General features: G+C 44.5%; 1 protein-coding gene across 1 annotated transcript; it reads left to right on the top strand.

Annotated features, from left to right (window-relative positions):
- The first annotated feature begins 251 nt into the window (after positions 1-251).
- Positions 252-17,570, top strand: GOSR2 (golgi SNAP receptor complex member 2). Its single transcript, XM_007465251.1, has 6 exons — positions 252-339; positions 8,606-8,670; positions 10,272-10,380; positions 11,385-11,517; positions 14,005-14,145; positions 17,265-17,570. The coding sequence occupies exons 1-6, from the start codon at positions 311-313 to the stop codon at positions 17,424-17,426; spliced, it is 639 nt and encodes a 212-aa protein (XP_007465313.1). The 5' UTR covers positions 252-310; the 3' UTR covers positions 17,427-17,570.
- The last annotated feature ends 1,416 nt before the right edge of the window (positions 17,571-18,986 follow it).

Raw genomic sequence — 18,986 nt, 5'->3', positions numbered from 1 at the left:
CCCCACGTCGGTACCTTGCGACTGCCCTTACCAATGCCTGACTCAATGCTGGAGACAGCCTCCGGCCAAAACCTATGCTTCCTCGTCCCCCATCTGAGACAGAACCTCTGACTACACTTAGCCTTCTTCTCCAGGCCCCTTTACTCGTTTTCCTTCTCCTTTCTCGCAGTCACCACCAGTAGGGCGCGCGTTGGGGCAGCCCTAGCCGGCAGGGAAGGGAGGGTCCTGAGACCGGAAGCCGGAAGCCGGAAGTGGGGCTGTGAGTACGTGTTCTGTGGAAGCCAGCGCGGGACCCGGCGGGGCCGGCAACATGGAGACGCTGTACCAGCAAACGCACAAGTGAGGGACGAGTCGGGCACGGGCTGGGGCAAAGCCAGGCTGAGCGAGGCCTGCCCCCTGGCTGGGGCCTCGGGCGTCCGCCGGTATGGAGGCCGAGTCCTTCCGCCCGGGCGCTGCAGTGGGGAGCAGCTCGGAAGTGCTCAGTCTTTGGCGGGATGCCCAGGTAGCGGAGGCCTGAGGGTCCGACCTGGTGCCCGAGGACGTTGGGCCGAATGCCTCCGGGGATCTTGGAGGCCGTGACTGCCCGCTGGGTAGACTAGGTGAAGGGGAAGTCGCACTTTGTCCAGCACCTGCCAACTCTGTGGTCCGATTTGGTAGAGCTGGTGCGGACTCAGGGCCCCGGCACAGAGGAGTTTACTAGTTGGACAGGCAGGACGTGTACGAAAAAAGGTCTAATGTGTGGCACAGTGAGGTGGAAGGTAAATGAGCAGTACCAACAGGATCTCCTTAAGTAATCTAGAAGGATCCATCACTGGGATAAGGTCGTCAGAAAAAGTTTAATTAATAGCTCACAGCTCCTAAATGATGTCAGTCCCTACTCTTTATTGACTCAAAACTTGTTGTTTCTACACTGTGATTTTCTTTTATTCTGATTTTGGTTTATACTAAAGACCGTATTTTTATAATACAAAGAAATTGCTCAGATAGCATTCAGTATTATACGGTACTTGTTATTCATATCTGGTTACAGGTTACCTTTAAGGAAATTGAATTTTGGTTTAGCTTCTCATAACTTAAATTCCTTGGTAGTGTCCTTTATTCATATTGTCCTGCATTTTTGGAACTTGCTGAAATGTGTAATTGAATATGGAAATAAGATCATACCTATCGTATTTGGGGGGATGATTTATCTTTCATTGTGGTCAGACATGCATTAACGAAAAAATTTACCATTTTAAAGTTAACCATTTAATTTTTAATTGTTACCAGTATCATTTAGTTTGCCATTTAAAATTATAATCATTTCTTTTTTTATATTTTATTTATTTATGTATGTATGTATGGCTGCATTGGGTCCTCGTTGCTGCACACGGGCTTTCTCTAGTTGTGAGTGGGGGCTACTCGGAGCTACTCTTCGTTGTGGTGTGCGGGCTTCTCCTTGCGGTGGCTTCTTTTTGTTGCAGAGCTCGGGCTTTAGGCGTGCGGGCTTCAGTAGTTGTGGCACACGGGCTCAGTAGTTCTGACTCGGGGGCTCTAGAGCACAGGCTCAGTAGTTGTGGCACATGGGCTTAGCTGTTCCACAGCATGTGGGATCTTCCCCAACTAAAGCTCAAACCCGTGTCCCCTGCATTGGCAGGTGGATTCTTAACCACTGCCCCACCAGGGAAGTCCCTATAATCATTTCTAAGTGTACAGTTCAGTGACATCAAGTAATTCACAGTGTCGTGTAACCATCAACATGATCCATTTCAAGAACTTTTTCATTATCCCAATCAGAAACTCATGTACCCATTAAGCAGTGCCTCCCCATTCTTCCCCAAGCCCCTGGTAACCTGTTCTGCTTTCTGTTTCTGAATTTGCCAATTCTATATATCTCATATAAGTTGAATAATATAATATTTGGCTTATTTCACTTAGCATAATGTTTCCAAGGTTCATGTATGTCATAGCGTGTATCAGAACATCGTTCCTTGTTATGGCTCAATAATATTCTTTTGTGGATACACACACGCACACACACACCACGTTTCGTTATCCATTCATCTATTGATGGATACTTGGGTTGTTTCCACCTTCTGGCTGTTGTGAATAATACTGCTGAGAACATTGGTGTACAAATATCTGTTTGAGTCTCTGTTTTCAATTTTTTTGGAGTGTATGCCTATACCTATCCTATTCTAACAACTTTCAAATATATGCTGTAGTTTTGTGCTGATGAAAACACTTAAAATCACATCTCCAGGGCCTGGGAAAGAAAGAAAATGGGGACCCACCTCTCTAATGAATTCACAACAAAAGCAATACTTTGGAGCATTAGAATAAGAGGAAGATGATCCAGTTATTGTTTCATTTTCTAAGTTTATGTTTCATTAAGTTCCTGTTTCATTTTCTACTTTTCTTTCTTTTTACTTTATTAAGTGTTTGGTTTGGGTGGGTGAAAATGTACAGCCTACTTTGTAATAGTATTGAAATGACAGAATTGGTCTTACACTGGGGAGCCCTATTCTCATATAATAATTATAGGAAGGAACTTTAAAAACTAGATCTGTGAGTCAGTTGGAAAAGGAATGAAACAGGAAATTATGCTCATCTTACTAAGAAAGGGCAGATCTTTTACAATAATAAGGCTCAATGGACTGAGTAGTGCTTTGAAGTTGATCTGTGATGTACAGTCTCATCTGGTTAGTTAATTTGGTTAAAGGATGTTGCTAAGGAGGCCGCGACCCAGTTTATTTTTAATAATAATTTTGTTCACAGAGTCTCAGACTACCTGTTATCATTGCAGCAGGTAGCTGATCACATAGTAGACTAGGAAGCTCAATACTCTAAGGAGTATTACTCTAAGGAGACCCTTAGAGTCTATAGCAGAGCTTGCCAACTTTTTCTGTCAAGAGCCAGATAGTAAATATTTTAGGCCTTACAGGCCGTACGGTCTCTGTAGCAGCTGTTCAACTCTGCTATTATGGTGGGCAAGCAGCTGTGAGACAATATGTAAACAAATGGATGTGACTGTATTCCAATAAAAGACAAGGGGCAAGATCTGGCCAACCACTGCTAGGCCTTCTACTATGCAGTCGTTCATTCATTCATTTATTTAGCACCTGCTTTGTGTCGGGCACCATTCCCAGTGCTAACTGTACAGCCCTGCCCTTAGGGAGTTTACCTTGTTCACGCTGCAGTATATTCTGATCTGCCTCCTTTCCCCTCAGGGACTGAACCAGGACTGGGGATTCTGGTTCTAGACCTCTTCACCTTGTTTTCCTCACCTGTGAAATGAAGGTTTTGGGCTGATTAAACTGTAAGGCTCCTTTCAGCTCCATAATACTGGTGATTGAGTGTCTTTAAAAGGAAACACACAGAATCCTGTGCGCATCAGCAGTTAATTTTTGCAGTTGCAGAAATTAGTGATTGCAGCTGAATTGACACAACAGTAACTGAAAGTATTAATTTTACTGGAACTTTGAACCCAATTTGTAGTTATCTCTTGCCACGTCCCTGAAAGTACATTGAAATTAGATCAACATTTTAAAGTGTGTATCTTCGAAGACGCCTGAACTACCTGAACAATGAATGAAAAGAAAAAAGATGAAAAACAGGTTAAACATTTTGCACTTAAATAATACTGTGTTAGGATGAACTTTATAGAGGAGCTAATAGCCAGGCTTCTATTTTTGAGATACCAGTGCTTGGAAAGGTGCCCATATTTGTCCAGGATCATTCAGTGCCCTGGACCTTATTATCACTAGAGATTCTGATTCAATAGGTTTGGAGCACAAGAAGCTCTATTTTTAACAAGCTCTCCAGGTGATTTTGATGAACAGCTGGGTTTAAAGACTGCTACCTTATCTCAAAACCAGCTTTTCCTTTTTTTGATTTTCCCTTCTGATGAGAGGCTAAATATAGTAGAGGCAAAGTGGGTGAGTGAAAATGCCCAGATGGTTCCCACTACTTTTAAGCAAAGCTGAGTAAAAACAACAAACTTCTGTATGGTGCTGTATGGGTTACACAGCATTTCCATATTGCATTTGGATCTATGCTTTAAATAATTATGATTATCAGTACCCTGTTTTACAGTTGAGAACACCGAGGCACCAAGGAATTAAATGACTTGTTCAGTGTCCCTCAGCTACTGCACAGTGGCATTAGAACGTCAACTCAGATCTTTTAACTCCAAAACCCTGTTTCCTGCTCAAGTTGGTCAGAGGCAGCATGGGTGCAAAGTGGGTGTATATGATGGGGGTGGGGTAGTTCCATGGACTTTATTCTGTTTTAAAATTCTTCCTAGATCTTCTACAGACTTTTTTTTTTTAATCAGCAACAGTGACCCTTGTTTATTTGCTACTAGGTCTCTGCTTGGTTATGTTTTCACCCAAGCCCACCGTGGACCCCATGCTAGGCAGGGCTAGGACTTCTGATTTCTAGTGTCCACACTCCCAAGTCACGCTTGTGTAGCAGCTGTTCCGTATTGGCTTCAAATGTGTGTCCGAATTCCCAGTTCAGTATAAAACAGATCTGCCACTCGGCACAGCAGTTCCCACCATGCCATTCATGCTTGCTTTGTTGTTTTGCATTTATTTCCTCTCGGGCATGACATGTAGAGATTGTATCGCTTTATTGGCTCTAACTTTTTCAGTTCATTCAAAGCAAATAGAGATTGGATGGAAAAAGTCAGTAACGTTTCCCTGCAATTTAAAGTTTATCCATTGTAGCTTAGAAAACAGTAAAAGCCAGCTGAAGAGTGGTTATAGGGTTTTGTGGGTATGGGCATCATCTCTCCTGCTGTCATCGTAGAATTTCAGAATTGAAAGTGACTGGCAGGATCTTCCATTCCAACTCACTTTGGTCGGGAAGACCCTTTATAAAACTCAAGGTAGTTCATGTACTCTGTGTTTAAACATGCCAGAGCTCTTTTTTTTTCCCCTCTTCTTGAAGAGAGAGTTTGTAATTGTTCTCATTTTTCCCGGGGTTGAGCTGAAATCTGTCATCTTGAAATTTGTACCTTTTGGTTCTGGGTCTCCCTTAAGAAGCAGCAACGGAGAACAAGCCCACTCCTCTTTCTGTATGTCATCTCCAGATGCATGAAGAGCCCCAGCTGCCCCATTTTAGTTTAGTTTTTTCTTTTCTTTTCTCAGAGGATCGTTAACACTAGCTCTTCTGACCATTATTCCTCCTCATAACTTGACTTCTGAACTCTTTTCCAGCCGTCCTGTTCATCTTCCATTGGCAGAAACCTTTCATTGGTAGGGTTCCTTTAGCAGATGGCTCCCAAAGTTGAATGCCAGTCTGTATTGTGCATTTGACTTGTTTTTTTAACCTCAAGTAAAAATGTGTGGTTTTTTTCCTTTAACATCTTTATTGGAGTATAATTGCTTTACAGTGGTGTGTTAGTTTCTGCTTTATAACAAAGTGAATCAGCTGTACATATACATATATCCCCATATCTCCTCCCTCTTGCATCTCCCTCCCACCCTCCAATCCCACCCCTCTAGGTGGTCACAAAGCACCAAGCTGATCTCCCTGTGCTATGTGGCTGCTTCCCACTAGCTGTCTGTTTTACACAAAATGTGTTTTATCCCTGACAAATAAATCTTACTACTTTAGCCTAAATGAAAAATGTTAATATTTGTTTTGTGGTACAATATCCTAAGCATTCACTAGAGCACAGAATCATGTGCAAATTTCATAATCAAACGTTGATTTTTAAAAATTAATTAATTTATTTATTTTTGGCTGTGTTGGCTCTTTGTTTCTGTGCGAAGGCTTTCTCTAGTTGCGGCGTGCGGGGGCCACTCTTCATCGTGGTGCACGGGCCTCTCACTGTCATGGCCTCTCACTGTCATGGCCTCTCTTGTTGCGGAGCACAGGCTCCAGATGCGCAGGCTCAGTAGCTGTGGCTCACGGGCCCACCTGCTCCGCAGCATGTGGGATCCTCCCAGACCAGGGCCCGAACCCGTGTCCCCTGCATTGGCAGGCAGACTCTCAACCACTGCGCCACCAGGGAAGCCCTCAAACGTTGATTTTTTAAAAACACTGAGCAAAACACAGAGCCAAAGGCAGTCCTTTGGTGGAACCTGGAAGTCTTCCCAGGATCCCTTGGGGACCATGGTTTTGCCTGCTATGAGTCCCTCATCCTTAAAGTTTAAAATATTTGTCAATCTAATGGGAGAAATATGATGTCATTGTTTATTATTTTTTAAAATAAATTTATTTATTTTGTTTATTTTTGATGGCGTTGGGTCTGTGTTGCTGCGCGTGGGCTTTTCTCTAGTTGCACGAGAGCTACTCTTCGTTGCGGTGCACGGGTTTCTCATTGTAGTGGCTTCTCTTGTTGCAGAGCCTGGGCTTCAGTAGTTGTGGCACACGGGCTTAGTTGCTCTGTGGCATGTGGGATCTTCCTGGACCAGGGCTCGAACCCATGTCCCCTGCATTGACAGGCGGATTCTTAACCACTGCACCACCATGATGTCATTGTTTTTAATTTGCATTTTCCTGATTACTAGAAGAGAGTCTCTTTATATATTTATTGGCCATTTGGGTTTCCTTTTCTGTCAGTTGCCCTTTGCCCATTTTAAAAATTGCTTTGTTTGACTTTTCCTATTGATTTGTAGCAGTTCCTTATACATCCTGAATACTATTCCCTTGTTACCTGCTGCAGGTATCTTCCAGTCTCTGCCTGTCTTTTTTTTGTAAATTGTGCCTTTGGTGTAAAAAGGCTTTTGTTTTAATGTAGCCAGATCTATCAGTCTTTTCTTTTGTGGTTTGTGGGGGTTTGGAGGTAGTTTTGGTTTTTGTCTTGTTTAAGAAATCCTTCTTTAACCTGAAGTCATAATATGCACGCCTATATTTTCTTCGGGAAGTTCTAAAGCCTCACTTTTTACATTTAGGCTTTAAACCATCTTGAGTTTATCTTTGTGTACTATTACATGAGGTGTCTTTTTTCCACATGGATAACGAGCTGAGCCATCAGCACTTATTGTAGTCCATTCTTTTCCCACTGCCATTAGAAATTTACCTCACTGCCCACATCCAGGCCTTCAGGGAAGTCCTAGTTCTCTTTTCCATCTCAGCATTGCCATCCAGTCCTCTCTGGCTGTTTTCACGGTTGCCCTGATCCATATGTTGGTTTCTTCAAGCTGTCTTTCTACATCTGCCTCCATTTCTCCACGTGCCTCCATTCTGAAGCATCCAGACTTGCCTTCCTGAAGTAGCAGGTTCTAGGAGTGATTTCCTGGTGCCTCTCAGGACCATGGGTCTTGCCCAGGAGCGCTCTGAGAGTCGTTAGATAGCTGCTCTTGCTTCTGGGGCCATGGGTCATGTTTAGAGGCCACAGGGACACCCTGGAAAAGACTAGAGGCAAGTTCAAAGGAAATTTGGGCTCCTGGCTCGCATTGGTAAATTTGGGGTCACAGTTGTGGTGCTCACGGTGGAGGATGGTTGCTGACCTTTCCCTCAAGGGTTGGTGATGATGGAAGAGCTCACAGGTCCCTCTCATGTGGCTCTCACGTGGAGAGACCAGAGGCACCAGGAGGCGGTTGTTGGAGTAGGATAAACAGTATCCCCAGGACTGATCACAGAGACGGCTCGGAAGGGCTCAGCGGGTAGGGGACCTTGCCCAATCCCCGGGGAGCCTCCAAAAGCTGCTCTGGGGCCTGATGTCCGGGACCATGCCAGAGGTTCTGGGTACAGTGTTGGCGTTGCCAAGTGAGATGACAGTCGCCTCGTATTGCCAGGGAAAGATGTTGACCAAACAGGAGATCTGTATCTCAGGGCCTTCCTCTGATGGTTTCCTCCAGCTAATCACCTCATCCCCTTCTCCTCTCTGACCCCAGCCCTCAGGCAGGCCAGCCTGCTGGTAACCCACGTGATGTGCCTTGCAGGCCTTTTTGCATGTCATTTTCTCCACATCTTCCTTCACCAAATCACGTCTGTCTTCTTCAAAATGATGTTGAGAACTCCCTTCACCCACAAAGCTTTCCCCAGCTCACTCTTCTGTTCATTGCCTTTGCTTAGCACTGCTGTGCGCGTAGCTCCTCAGCTTTCTTTTTGCTTACGCTTCTATGTGTTAGTGTTCTCTTAAATCTTCTTGGGACTTTACATGTCTATCTGGCTTGTCCTTCCTAATTACACTGTTTCTCAAGGACAAGGATTATATCTCTCTTGCCCTTTGACTCTCCCTAGTACAGACCAGTGCTCAGCACATTGGGTCAAAGAACAGAGAGGGGGATTGGCTGGGTCCAGATCGAGGTTTATCACTTGGTGTGTGACCTTGAACAAGTTACATAACCTTTCTGGGCTTCGGTTGTCTTATTTACAAAATGAGGATGATAATAGTACTTTCCTCATAGGGTTATTGACTTTGCAGAATGTCTCAGATGCGGTAAGCACTCACTAAATGCTGCCTGTCAGTATTATTATTAATATTAATGTTAAAATATTAGAAACCGTGCCAAAACATGTGACCTGAAGTGCCACATACAAATTTTACAGTTCAGCGATACTGTCAATTTAAATCAGTTAGATGTTGGCATTAGAAAATTTGTCTTTCCTGACCGAAGCGCTGTTGATTACTCCTGTCTCACTCATTTCCTCCCTCTTCCTTTGATAGGCAGGTCCACGAGATCCAGTCTCACATGGGACGCCTGGAGACAGCCGACAAGCAGTCTCTGCACTGTGAGTAATTAACTATGGAGACCAGAGTCCTTTCTCTGATGACACGGTGCTAATGGGCTGGGTTTCCTGACTGCGTTTCTGCCTCAGGGGCTTAATGATTCAGTGTGGAATGAGTTCTGTTGTTAGGGTGGACAGAAAAACCCTATGGCAAAGTCACTGACTTCCCTGATTGTGCCCTTTGGAATCCCACAAGTCTTATCCCCCATTACCCCTCCACTCAACCTGACATGGCCCTTTGGGAATGGAAGTCCTTTCCTCCATCTGTCTTAATCTCATTACCTAGTCTGTAGAGGAATGTGGTCCATAAAAATTCAGAGATGTTTAACTGGAATTGGCCATTTCTTCTGAGCTGAAAACTGTGGCTTTTTAGGCGGATTATTCAGAAACGATGAGCAGTATTAATTGGTTTAGTTCCCACACCGTGATTTCCTTTTAGAAGAGTGCTGCTTTCTGTGTTTTCGTTTCTTCTCTGTTGTAAGAAAAGGTCGTTTTTCTGAGTCGGTCACACAGGCATTGCTGATCCCCCACCCACTGCAGATGCAGTCCCCTCCTCTCACTCCTCGGCTGGCGCCGTGCCCATTTCTCCTGTTTTCTCACGCCCGCTTTCTGCAGCTCCAAAAGCACCTCGTCTCTTGGTCCTGTGCCCCACCTTGTTAGCTGTGGGCTACCCTAGGAAGGTGACATTTCTGTCTCTACTATCGTTTCTTTTTCGGGCAAGAGGCAATCTGGATGCCTTTTTGTGCGCACAGTTTAGCTGCTTCTGTCCATTGACTTTGTTTGCCTTCCCAGCAATCTCGTTGGTATATGATTAGAAATGGAAAAGTGGTCATTTTGACTGTTTATCGAAAGGGATAAGGTAAATGACTGTATTTATCATATCATTACCTCTGTGGATTCTTTCCTGTTGATATTCGGTCTATTCTGGGGACTCCAACATCAGTCTGCCCATTCTTAAGAGAACTCTTCTCTATGTTTCACATACTAAATCTTTCCCTTTGCGCTTTTTTTTTTTAAACCTCATTATGTTCTGTGGGGAGTTCAGTTGGCAGTCTTTCTACGAGATATTTATAACCCATATCTGAAAATGATCTCAAATGAAAAGAGGCCTCACTTTGTATCAGAAAATATTACATTTTGCTTAAAATATTTATTTGGACAATCTTTAAATGTTCATTTAATTTTCTAAAGGCAGGAAATTTATTTCTACAGATGTATCTTCAGCTTTTTAAAAAATTGGCATTGTTATGGCATTAACAACTATATATATATATATTTTTTTGGAAACAACGTTTACAGTCACTTACTATAATTTGAATTTTTTCCCCATCATTATTAGTGTATGCATTTTTCTCCTTTTGAAATACATATTTTTGAGTTTATTTGATATAGAGAAAAGATGTTTGATTTATTCCAATTTAAGTTCACTATTATTATTATTATTCCAGCAATTATTCTTTGACTTTGTTTGCCTTCCCAGCGATCTCATTGGTATATGATTAGAAATGGAAAAGAGGTCATTTTGACTGTTTATCGAAAGGGATAAGGTAAATGACTGTATTTATTATTTTTCCAGTAATTATTCTTTTTTCTCTTTTGTGCAGTAGTAGAAAACGAAATCCAAGCAAGCATAGACCAGATATTCAGCCATCTAGAGCGTCTGGAGATCTTGTCCAGCAAGGAGCCTCCTAACAAAAGACAGAATGCCAAACTGTGAGTACTCTGACACCCCAGGCCTATCACGGCAGGCCTTTCTCCCAGGGGAGGCCATCACATATTCTGAAAATCCCATTTATACATTGAAAAACTGAGACTATGAAAAGATAAAGTCCCATAAAGAGCACAATTCTGTTTGAGTGATACCCCCTCGGAATAAAAAGCCTGTGTTGTATAACACGGGGAATAGAGCCAATGTTTTATGATAACTGTGAATGGAGTATAACCTTTAAAACTTGTGAATCACCATATTGTATACCTGTAACTTACATCATACTGTATATCAACTATACTTCAATTTAAAAAAAAAAAGGAATAAAAAGCCTGTCAGGTTAGTGGCTCAGAAGCCTCATGTCTCCTTTTCTCATTGGTGTCATTCAGAAATTTTACCCCCAGTACTGTTTTTCTGACCAGACCCATGGCCACTCGAAACCTAATGCTACCAGGGAGTTTCAGTCTGCTCTTTGGTTCCCACTACATTCTTGGGTTGAAATATCTTGCTCTTAATCACTCCAGTCGGTGTATTTATAATGAAATACTGATCTAATGTTTGATATACCCCCATGAAATTAAAATGAAATCACCCTCACCATCTGTACCCCAGCCCCTGCTCTCAAAAGTTTTATGAAACTTCATTGATGCTTTACTCTAAAGATGCCCTTGGGCTTCTTCCAGGAGAGCGATATAACCCCTAGAAGGTCAGGAAGAGGTCATCAAACCTGCTTCCTGTCACCTGTTCCCTGTCATGCATCCGGAATCAGAGACCAGCAGATATTTAAGTAAAGCTGCTGGAATCTCATGTGCTACCACCCTGCTCTAACCACAAGCTCCTTCTTTACTTTCAACATCATTGATCAAAATCAGATTATTTGTGGTGGGTGGATGGCATGGAGTGGTATAGGGGGAAGTAAGGAAATATCTTTTTTCCTGAAGACAAAGCCTGGCTACCTGCAATCATGCTGCTCTGGACTCCTGGAATTTAATCTCTCTGTCAATTCTAGTCGTGTCGACCAGTTAAAGTATGATGTCCAGCACCTGCAGACTGCTCTCCGAAACTTCCAGCATCAGCGATACACAAGGGAGCAGCAGGAAAGACAGCGAGAAGAGCTTCTGTCCCGCACCTTCACCACTAATGTAAGCCAGGCTCCTGGGTGGGATCTGCAGGAACTCGACAGCTTGTGGGAGCTGCAGCTCAGGGCTCTGAGCGGCAGTCTTTTAGTGGGTGTCTGAAGCAGACTGATCGGACAGAAGGAGAGCAACCGGAAGTGACGGCAGACTTTGTGCGTTGCCACAGAGACTAGACCTGAGCAGGGAATCTCTTTCTCTGTCACAAAAACCTGAGGAGGAAGCAGTTAAATTGAGGGAACGAGCAGAGGTGAAAATTACCTGGTTTGACTGGTCCGATGCAGAGAGGTGGACATTCAGATGGTGGAAATGTTTTCCTGATCAGATTGAGACAGATGATTAGAACTTAGGCTATTTGCAGTGAGGGCAGCGTTTCAAAGCTGCCTTCAGGCAGTTGCCATTGCGGGGGTGGGAGGGTTGTGGTGTGTGTGGGGTGTGTGTGTGTGTGTGTGTGTGTGTGTGTGTGTGTGGTTCCAGTGTCAGGTGCGTTAAAATGTTTTTGCCCCTAGTCTGAGCGGCAGTTTGGAGGAATTTGTTAACAGATATTTCATTTTAGTGGGATTGCTTGACTCGAGCCTGTTTGAAAGTGGCCTGTTGGTTTGCACGTTGGATTTCTTAGAACACCCTTGTCCCTGTCCTTTGGTCTCAAGAGGATCATTTCCCACACATGGCTGGAGAACATACTGGCCTTTGTCGTGTCCTGCATAATGTATTCCACCAAATTAGGTGGGTCTTGGTGTGTGTGGGGGAGAGTTGCTTGTTTGTTTTGTTTGTTTTTACAGAGAGTTTCATTTTCTAAAGAGATCTTAGCTTTCTAAGTCTATCATCAGAATTCAGATCAGCTCCCACTTTGCAGATGTTTAACTCTCTTTGCTGTGTCCACACTTGGAGTAATGTCCCCAGGTGCTTCAGAATGTGCCTATGTAGTTTGGTTTCTCTAGCGCAAGCAGTCAGGTAACCGTGATTAACACTTCAGAAGTTCAATGAACATGTGTTGGTGGTATAATGGCAAGCAGAGCTGCCTTTCAATAGAGTAGAGAACTGTACGACACACGAAAAGGTAGTGGCATTGGTTATTCCAGCCTTTTTAGGCCATGGATGATGGCTCAGAATTATTTTGTTTCTTACCAGCCTAGTGTGATGCTGTGCGCACAGTGGGCCCTTAATAAAAACTGACTGGCCGCATGAACTTCTTCCTGGTCTTTCTACGATCGGGAGGTAGAATACATTTTTCTGAGAGATAACAGCCCATCAGCTGTACCTTTTCAGATGGGAGGGTAAGGAAGATTTGTATATAAAAGGCATTCAATAAATATTTGTCAGATAAATGAAAAGAAGTCTCTAATTGATTCAAACACTGGAGTCTTGACCCACAGAGCTTATGCAGAACGCTGTTTAAGGTACCGAGAGTAAAGCGTGTGTAAATTAAAGACCATGACTCCTACCTCTGAGAAACTCCTGTGTTAGCAGGGTGGGGGGATGTATACCTGAATGAAAAATGATTGTGAACTTGAGCAGCCAAGAAAAGGTGCTTTAACCTCTTCATGATGATAGAAAGTGGCACTGCTTCGCAGAAGAGTTTGTAATGGTCAGGAGGCGGGAGAGAAGACAGTGCTGTGGCTGGTCATGCCCTGCTTCTGTGTCCTTCCCACTTGCCGTGTAAAAGTGGAGCACTGGGATTGGTCTTGCTTTTCTCCCTGCAGGATGGTTAAGAGGGCAGGCTCTGCACCCAGCACTGGGATTCGTGCCCCGCTGGACATCTTACCAGCTCTGCGTACTCTTGAACAAGTCATTCCACCTCTCTGGGTTTCCGTTTCTTCATCTAAAACAGAGATAATATCATAACTACTGCGTAAGGGTAGAGTGAGGATTAAGTGAGCTTAGGGTAAAGAGCATGCAAAGTGGAAAGCACTTGATCAGTATTAGTTTTTTCTCCCTTCGTTTCTTTATAGACTTTTCTTCCTTGCTCAGGTGGATAGACCCATCCTGTACACCGTTAGGCCTTTAATAGAATACAGTCTCTTCTCTCCTTAGTCAGTCTGTCTAATTGGAGGGATAAGCTGTAGATAAAATAGCCGGAGGACAAAAGCAAACCTTTAACACTGCACTGAGGGAAAGCCAAGTAAAGGAACATTTGGAATAAGCTAGGTTAGCAAGGAGTCAGAGAAAGCCTTTAGGAGAAGCCCAGCAAGGTCTTAGAAGAATAGAGTTTTTCCTAAGTTGGGGGAATGATATGGAGGCAGGGATGAACAAGACTTGTGTGGTGGAACCCACTTGCAGAGTGATAAGTCTGAGAATTCCTTTTCCTCTGAGTGAACAGAGGCCACCCCAGATCTTTGCTTTTTCTTCTCTGTTAAGTTCCTCTGATTCTCGCACCATTCCCTCTGGCTGTTTTTCCGGCTTGACCTTGGCCAAGAGGCAGAGCGGTCAGATGTGGTGGGACCCCCGGAGCTGACCAGCAAGCAAAGTAATCAAGTGCCTGCGTTTCTTTCACAGGACTCTGACACCACCATACCAATGGATGAATCACTGCAGTTTAACTCCTCCCTCCAGAAAATTCACCACGGCATGGATGACCTCATTGGAGGCGGGCACAGTATTCTGGAGGGACTGAGGGCCCAGAGACTGACCTTGAAGGTGGGGGCCCTTTTGGGGGACAGGAGGAAGGCCTTTTGTTTTGGCTTTATCCAAAAGTGTGGGACCTGCGTTTACCTTTTGATCGCATACCCCTAAGTTGTGATACTGTGATAGTAAGACATAACCTTTGAGTTTGGGTTCCTTTCTGTTGAATTGAATTATTATGAGTCCAAAAGGAGCCAAATTCCCTTTGCCAGTAATGAACCATAATGTGGCATCTCTTGGTATCCAGGTCTTTTTCCATTTCCTGAACTTAATGTAAAGTGACTGCTGCTATGAGAGGAAGCAATAATGGACTGGGAAATTCTGTTACAGAATCCGCTTTCGCAAGAAGGAAGACGCAGCTGTACTTGGCCTCTCGCTCTCTCTCGGGTTTTCCTGTGTGGCGCCCCCCACCCACGCCGCGCCCACCGGTGGACGGCCTTATAGCCGAGACCTCTGTACTGCAGCAACTGAAGGGGGTCTTAGGGCTGCCTTGGTTGACTAGCAGCGGGTGCCTTCTAGAGCACAGGCTGGTGATCCCCAGTGACTCTTCACTCTCTCTTTAGCAACAGGTATTCCTAGAAGCCCTGCCCCATTGGCTGAGACTCAAAACCCCTGGGAGTGGTTTACAGAAACATTACACAGCCTCTGATGTCAGTCATGATGTTTCAGCCTCAGCCCTTTTCCTGTATCAACCCTGATGGATAATGGGGTGTGGGCTGTGTCTGTTATCAGGGTGTGGTCCCCAGTGGATGAAGCCCTCCCAGCCACTGAGCTGTGAGAAGCAGTCACTCGGGAAGCATGAGCTTTATCTTAGTTTTTGTTGGACCGTGTTGAGCCTGTCAGCTCCACGGGACTTCTGTACATTTCTGAGCAGCGCCTGCCACCTTTACCCAGGAGAAGGTCAGGCGAGCTGCGAGTGACACTTATCTCTTGCTGATGGCCGCAGCGCTTCAAATGGTCTGGAAGCGTGGTTTCTGACAGCTCCATGGGTGCCCCCCTTTCAGAACAGCCACCTGCAGTAATCTAAACTGATACATGATGGTTAATCCTCCCTTTCTTTAGAAAACTGCTGGCCTCCTTCCCATATCTCAGAAAAACAGTAAAACCCTTTTAGGACGAGACTCACCATGTCACACTCAAGTTGACCCGCTGGGGGTCAGAGCTTATTGTTAAAGCACATGTCAGTTTCTTCCCGAAGTCTGGTGTCACTGAGGAGTCCAAGCAACTTCTGCCCCAACACTGCCCCCAGAGGTGAAGCGCCGGGAAGCCTGGTGGGCAGTTAGGGGCTGGAATGAGAGGTTTCTAATTCCGTTGCCTCTGCACACCTACTATACCTGTCTTTTGCCTCTTGATTCCCTCCACTTGCCTCCTGCCCCACTTCTGTCAGGGAAGTTTCTGCCCAAACCATTTGAAAGGAACATAGGAGGGAGCGTGAAGGAAACGGGCCTTGATTTGGGGAAATTTGGGGTGGAAAATGGATAACATTTTTGAAATTTATGTTAATTTTCAAGTGATTTTCGAAGCTTGGTACTTGAACTTCATAGAATGATGCAATAATCTGCTCTTTCAGAGCTAAGCGTACTCTTTAGTGACAGTCTAGTTTATACCATCATTGTTATGGGAAAAACATGTCTCTGGTCTCTGGCAGAGATAAAGTTTGACCTGAGAGATCTCTCTCCATGAGGCTTGTATATCATTGTCTGGGCAGAACGTGGGTCTTGAACTCCTGTCGGTGATGCCTTGTGTTCTCACCTCTCTTGTATCTTCTCTCAGTTGCTCGTTACTGTGTTCACTTAAAAAATGGTTGCAGGATGTTAGGTTAGGTGCCGGCATACAGATGCAGTTGGTGATGTGTGTAAGTTAAGTTGGGGTCTGCCCAGCTTTCATTTATATTTGTTACTTCATACGAAATTGAATGTGCTTAAAAATGAAAATTAGAAAGCAGAGAGGAAGGGTGGCCTGGGTGGTTTGGGCTGTTGGTTTAGGAATAAAATACCCTTTTGTTTTGGGTGGTGGGTGGTGACATTCGTATAAGGGGTTGTAGGTCCTTGGGTTGGTGTTTGCCAGTTTCGTTTCTGTGGTTCCATCTTGCCCCCTTCAAACTCTCTTATAAATGTGGACACAGACCCATACGTTGTACTCAGCAGAATCCCTGCGGTTTCTACTCTACAGAGTACACAGGCTGAGAGCAAGCGTTTTAGAGCCAGGGAGCAGAGAGAAGTTTTTTGATGTTGCCTTTTTTTCAATATAAAATATTCTAATTTAAAACTTTTTTTTATGGAGGTATAATGTGCATACGGTGAGGTATACAGATCTTATTTGTACAGATCATTGAATTTTGACAAATACATTTATCCGTCTTTGTAACTCACACTGCTGTCAAGGCAGAGACCGTTTTCACCACCCCTGAAAGATCCCTCGTGCCCTTTCCCAGTCAGTCTACACCTGCTCCCTCCACCTGCCCCAGGCAACCACTGTTCTAATTTATTTCACCATTTATTAGTTTTGACTGTTATTGAACTTAATGTAAATGTATTCACATTACGATTTTGTATGTGACTTCATCCTCTCAGGAATGTTTTCCAGGCTCATTCATATTGTTACATGGTGTAATCAGGTCCTTTTTATTGCCCAGCAGTATCCCGTTGTGCACAGAACACACATTGTTAATCCATCCTCTGGTTGATATACACCTGGATTGTTTCCAGTTTGGGGACATTCTTCTGTTTTCTTCTAGAAGCTTTATTATAGTTTTAGCGTTTTTGTTTAATTCTGCGAACGAATTAATTTTTATGTATAGTATGAATCAAAGGTCTTTTTTAACACATATATTATATACAGACATATATGTACGTGTGTGTATATGATACATACATGTGATACTCATTATACAGCCATTTGTTCCAGCACATTTGTGGAAGACTTTCCTTTCCCCCTTGCTTTGCTCTACAGCCTTGACCAAAAGTCATTTGGCCATAGGAGCGTGATCTGTTTCTGGTGGCTGCTGCTGCTTGTATGCTTTAGGCATGACCAAGAGACCGTCTGTCGGTAAAGCCCCATCTCATGATGACGTTCACCCATCCTTGGTAGAAGGAGTTGATCTTTGTTTTTCTTCCTCTTCTTGTCTGTCCCAGGGGACCCAGAAGAAGATCCTCGACATTGCCAATATGCTCGGCTTGTCCAACACAGTGATGCGGCTCATCGAGAAGCGGGCTTTCCAGGACAAGTACCTCATGATCGGTGGGATGCTGCTCACCTGTGTGGTCATGTTCCTTGTGGCGCAGTACCTGACCTGAGCCAGCCAGGCCCCGTGGCTGAACAGCGGTCCCGTGGCGTGAGAGTGTGTGTGAGTGCGAGTGTGCAAAGAGAGGGAGGCCCAGAGGCTGCCTTCTGAAATGTGTGCCCATCTTAACTGTGAAGACCACTCAGAAGTAATTGTGACCTGCAACCTGGTGGAAGTTTCAAACCTCTGTTTTTTGTGACATCTTGGAGGGGAAACTCGTGCTACCAAGATGTGGTGCTTAGGAAATGAACGAAGTGTCTGTTCTCTCTCATGCTCACTGTCACTCTCACTGGGGGAGGAAGTGATGCAAGGGTAAGGGAGGACCAGGGAGAGGGGAGGAAGAGAATGGCCTTGGTGGTTTTTGTCCTCATAGCTGATGTGCACCCGGGAAGGCTTTCATGGTGAGCTTGCAGACAGGACTGTCCACTCTTGGCCGTCCACTGGCCTTTCTGGCTCCTAGCAGATAGTCTAGAGCAGAAGCAAAGAGAGGAGGGGAAAGAGGCCTTCTGTTCCTGCACCCACTACAGTAGGTGGGTTCACATGCTCTTGCTACCAGCCACCTTCCCCCCCCCCACCCCTCCAGAAAATAAGGACATGCCAATGACTGACTGCTAATACTTGTCGTCCTTCCCCAGAAGCAGCTACCTAGAGGAAACAGAGGCATTGGCGCTGTTGCTGATAGCAAGATTTTCCACATCAGGGATGTTGGGTGTTTCTCCTTTCTAAAGTAAGGCCACTGTTAACTCCCTGGGAATGGTCAGTCTTGAAACTGAAGACCCTAGTCACCGATATTTTTCCCAGTAGTTAATGGTTGGCTTTTAAGACTGCAGCCTGGCACCCGTGCCCATGCTTTCGTGGGTGTTTGACCCTTATCAGGTAGCTGTGAGCAAAGGTTAGTGATTTGTCTTTTACAGTCTCATCTCTAGTTTTAGTGTCTCTAATTAATAATTGGCTCTCTTCCCTTCCTTGAAATATATTAGCAACTGCCAGCCAAGCCTCCATTCTGCCCAGCCAGTGTGGGCACATGCCACCCTAGAGACGTCTCTGGTGTGTATGTCCTTGTAAGACTCTGTTTTCAAGGACCAGGACCTTTTTCCTTCTCGGACCAACCCTAGATTAAGGCTGTACCGGTACCCAGCGTATTGTGGAATTTATTGTAAAGCCAGTCTGTTCAAGGAGACTAATCACTGAAAGTACCAGAAAGACCTGGTTAGCCTATTTTTTCATCTGTCACAGGCCCTACCAGCCCTAGGCTCAGTATGGCAAGACATAAATAACATTCACAGTTTCCCAGAGGAACTGTAAACCTGGTCAGTATTAACCCCACCTTTGACTGTCTTGCACTACCTACTTCCTGCCTTTGTTTCTTGTCATTTGGACTATCTTCTGTCATCTTTCTCTTTTCTGTGTGTTTTTTCTTCCACCTTCCTTCTTTACCACCGCCCCCCCAACCTGTTTCTGTAGCAGTATTGATCTTTGTAGGCACATCTGTGGCATAGATCCCTTTTGGGGGAATGTTTCTGAATTGTCACAGATTTTTTTTTTTTTTTTTTTTTTTTTTTTTTGTGTCTCG

This window comes from Lipotes vexillifer, unplaced genomic scaffold (assembly GCF_000442215.2).
Source record: "Lipotes vexillifer unplaced genomic scaffold, Lipotes_vexillifer_v1.1 scaffold979, whole genome shotgun sequence".
NCBI lineage: Eukaryota > Metazoa > Chordata > Mammalia > Artiodactyla > Lipotidae > Lipotes > Lipotes vexillifer.
This window is presented reverse-complemented; position numbering and strand designations above follow the sequence as displayed.

Coding starts and splice junctions, on each gene's coding strand:
- GOSR2 (XM_007465251.1), top strand. CDS start 311: ATGGAGACGCTGTACCAGCAAACGCACAA. Junction 340..8,605: donor CTGTACCAGCAAACGCACAA/GTGAGGGACGAG, acceptor TTCCTTTGATAG/GCAGGTCCACGAGATCCAGT. Junction 10,381..11,384: donor AAAAGACAGAATGCCAAACT/GTGAGTACTCTG, acceptor TGTCAATTCTAG/TCGTGTCGACCAGTTAAAGT.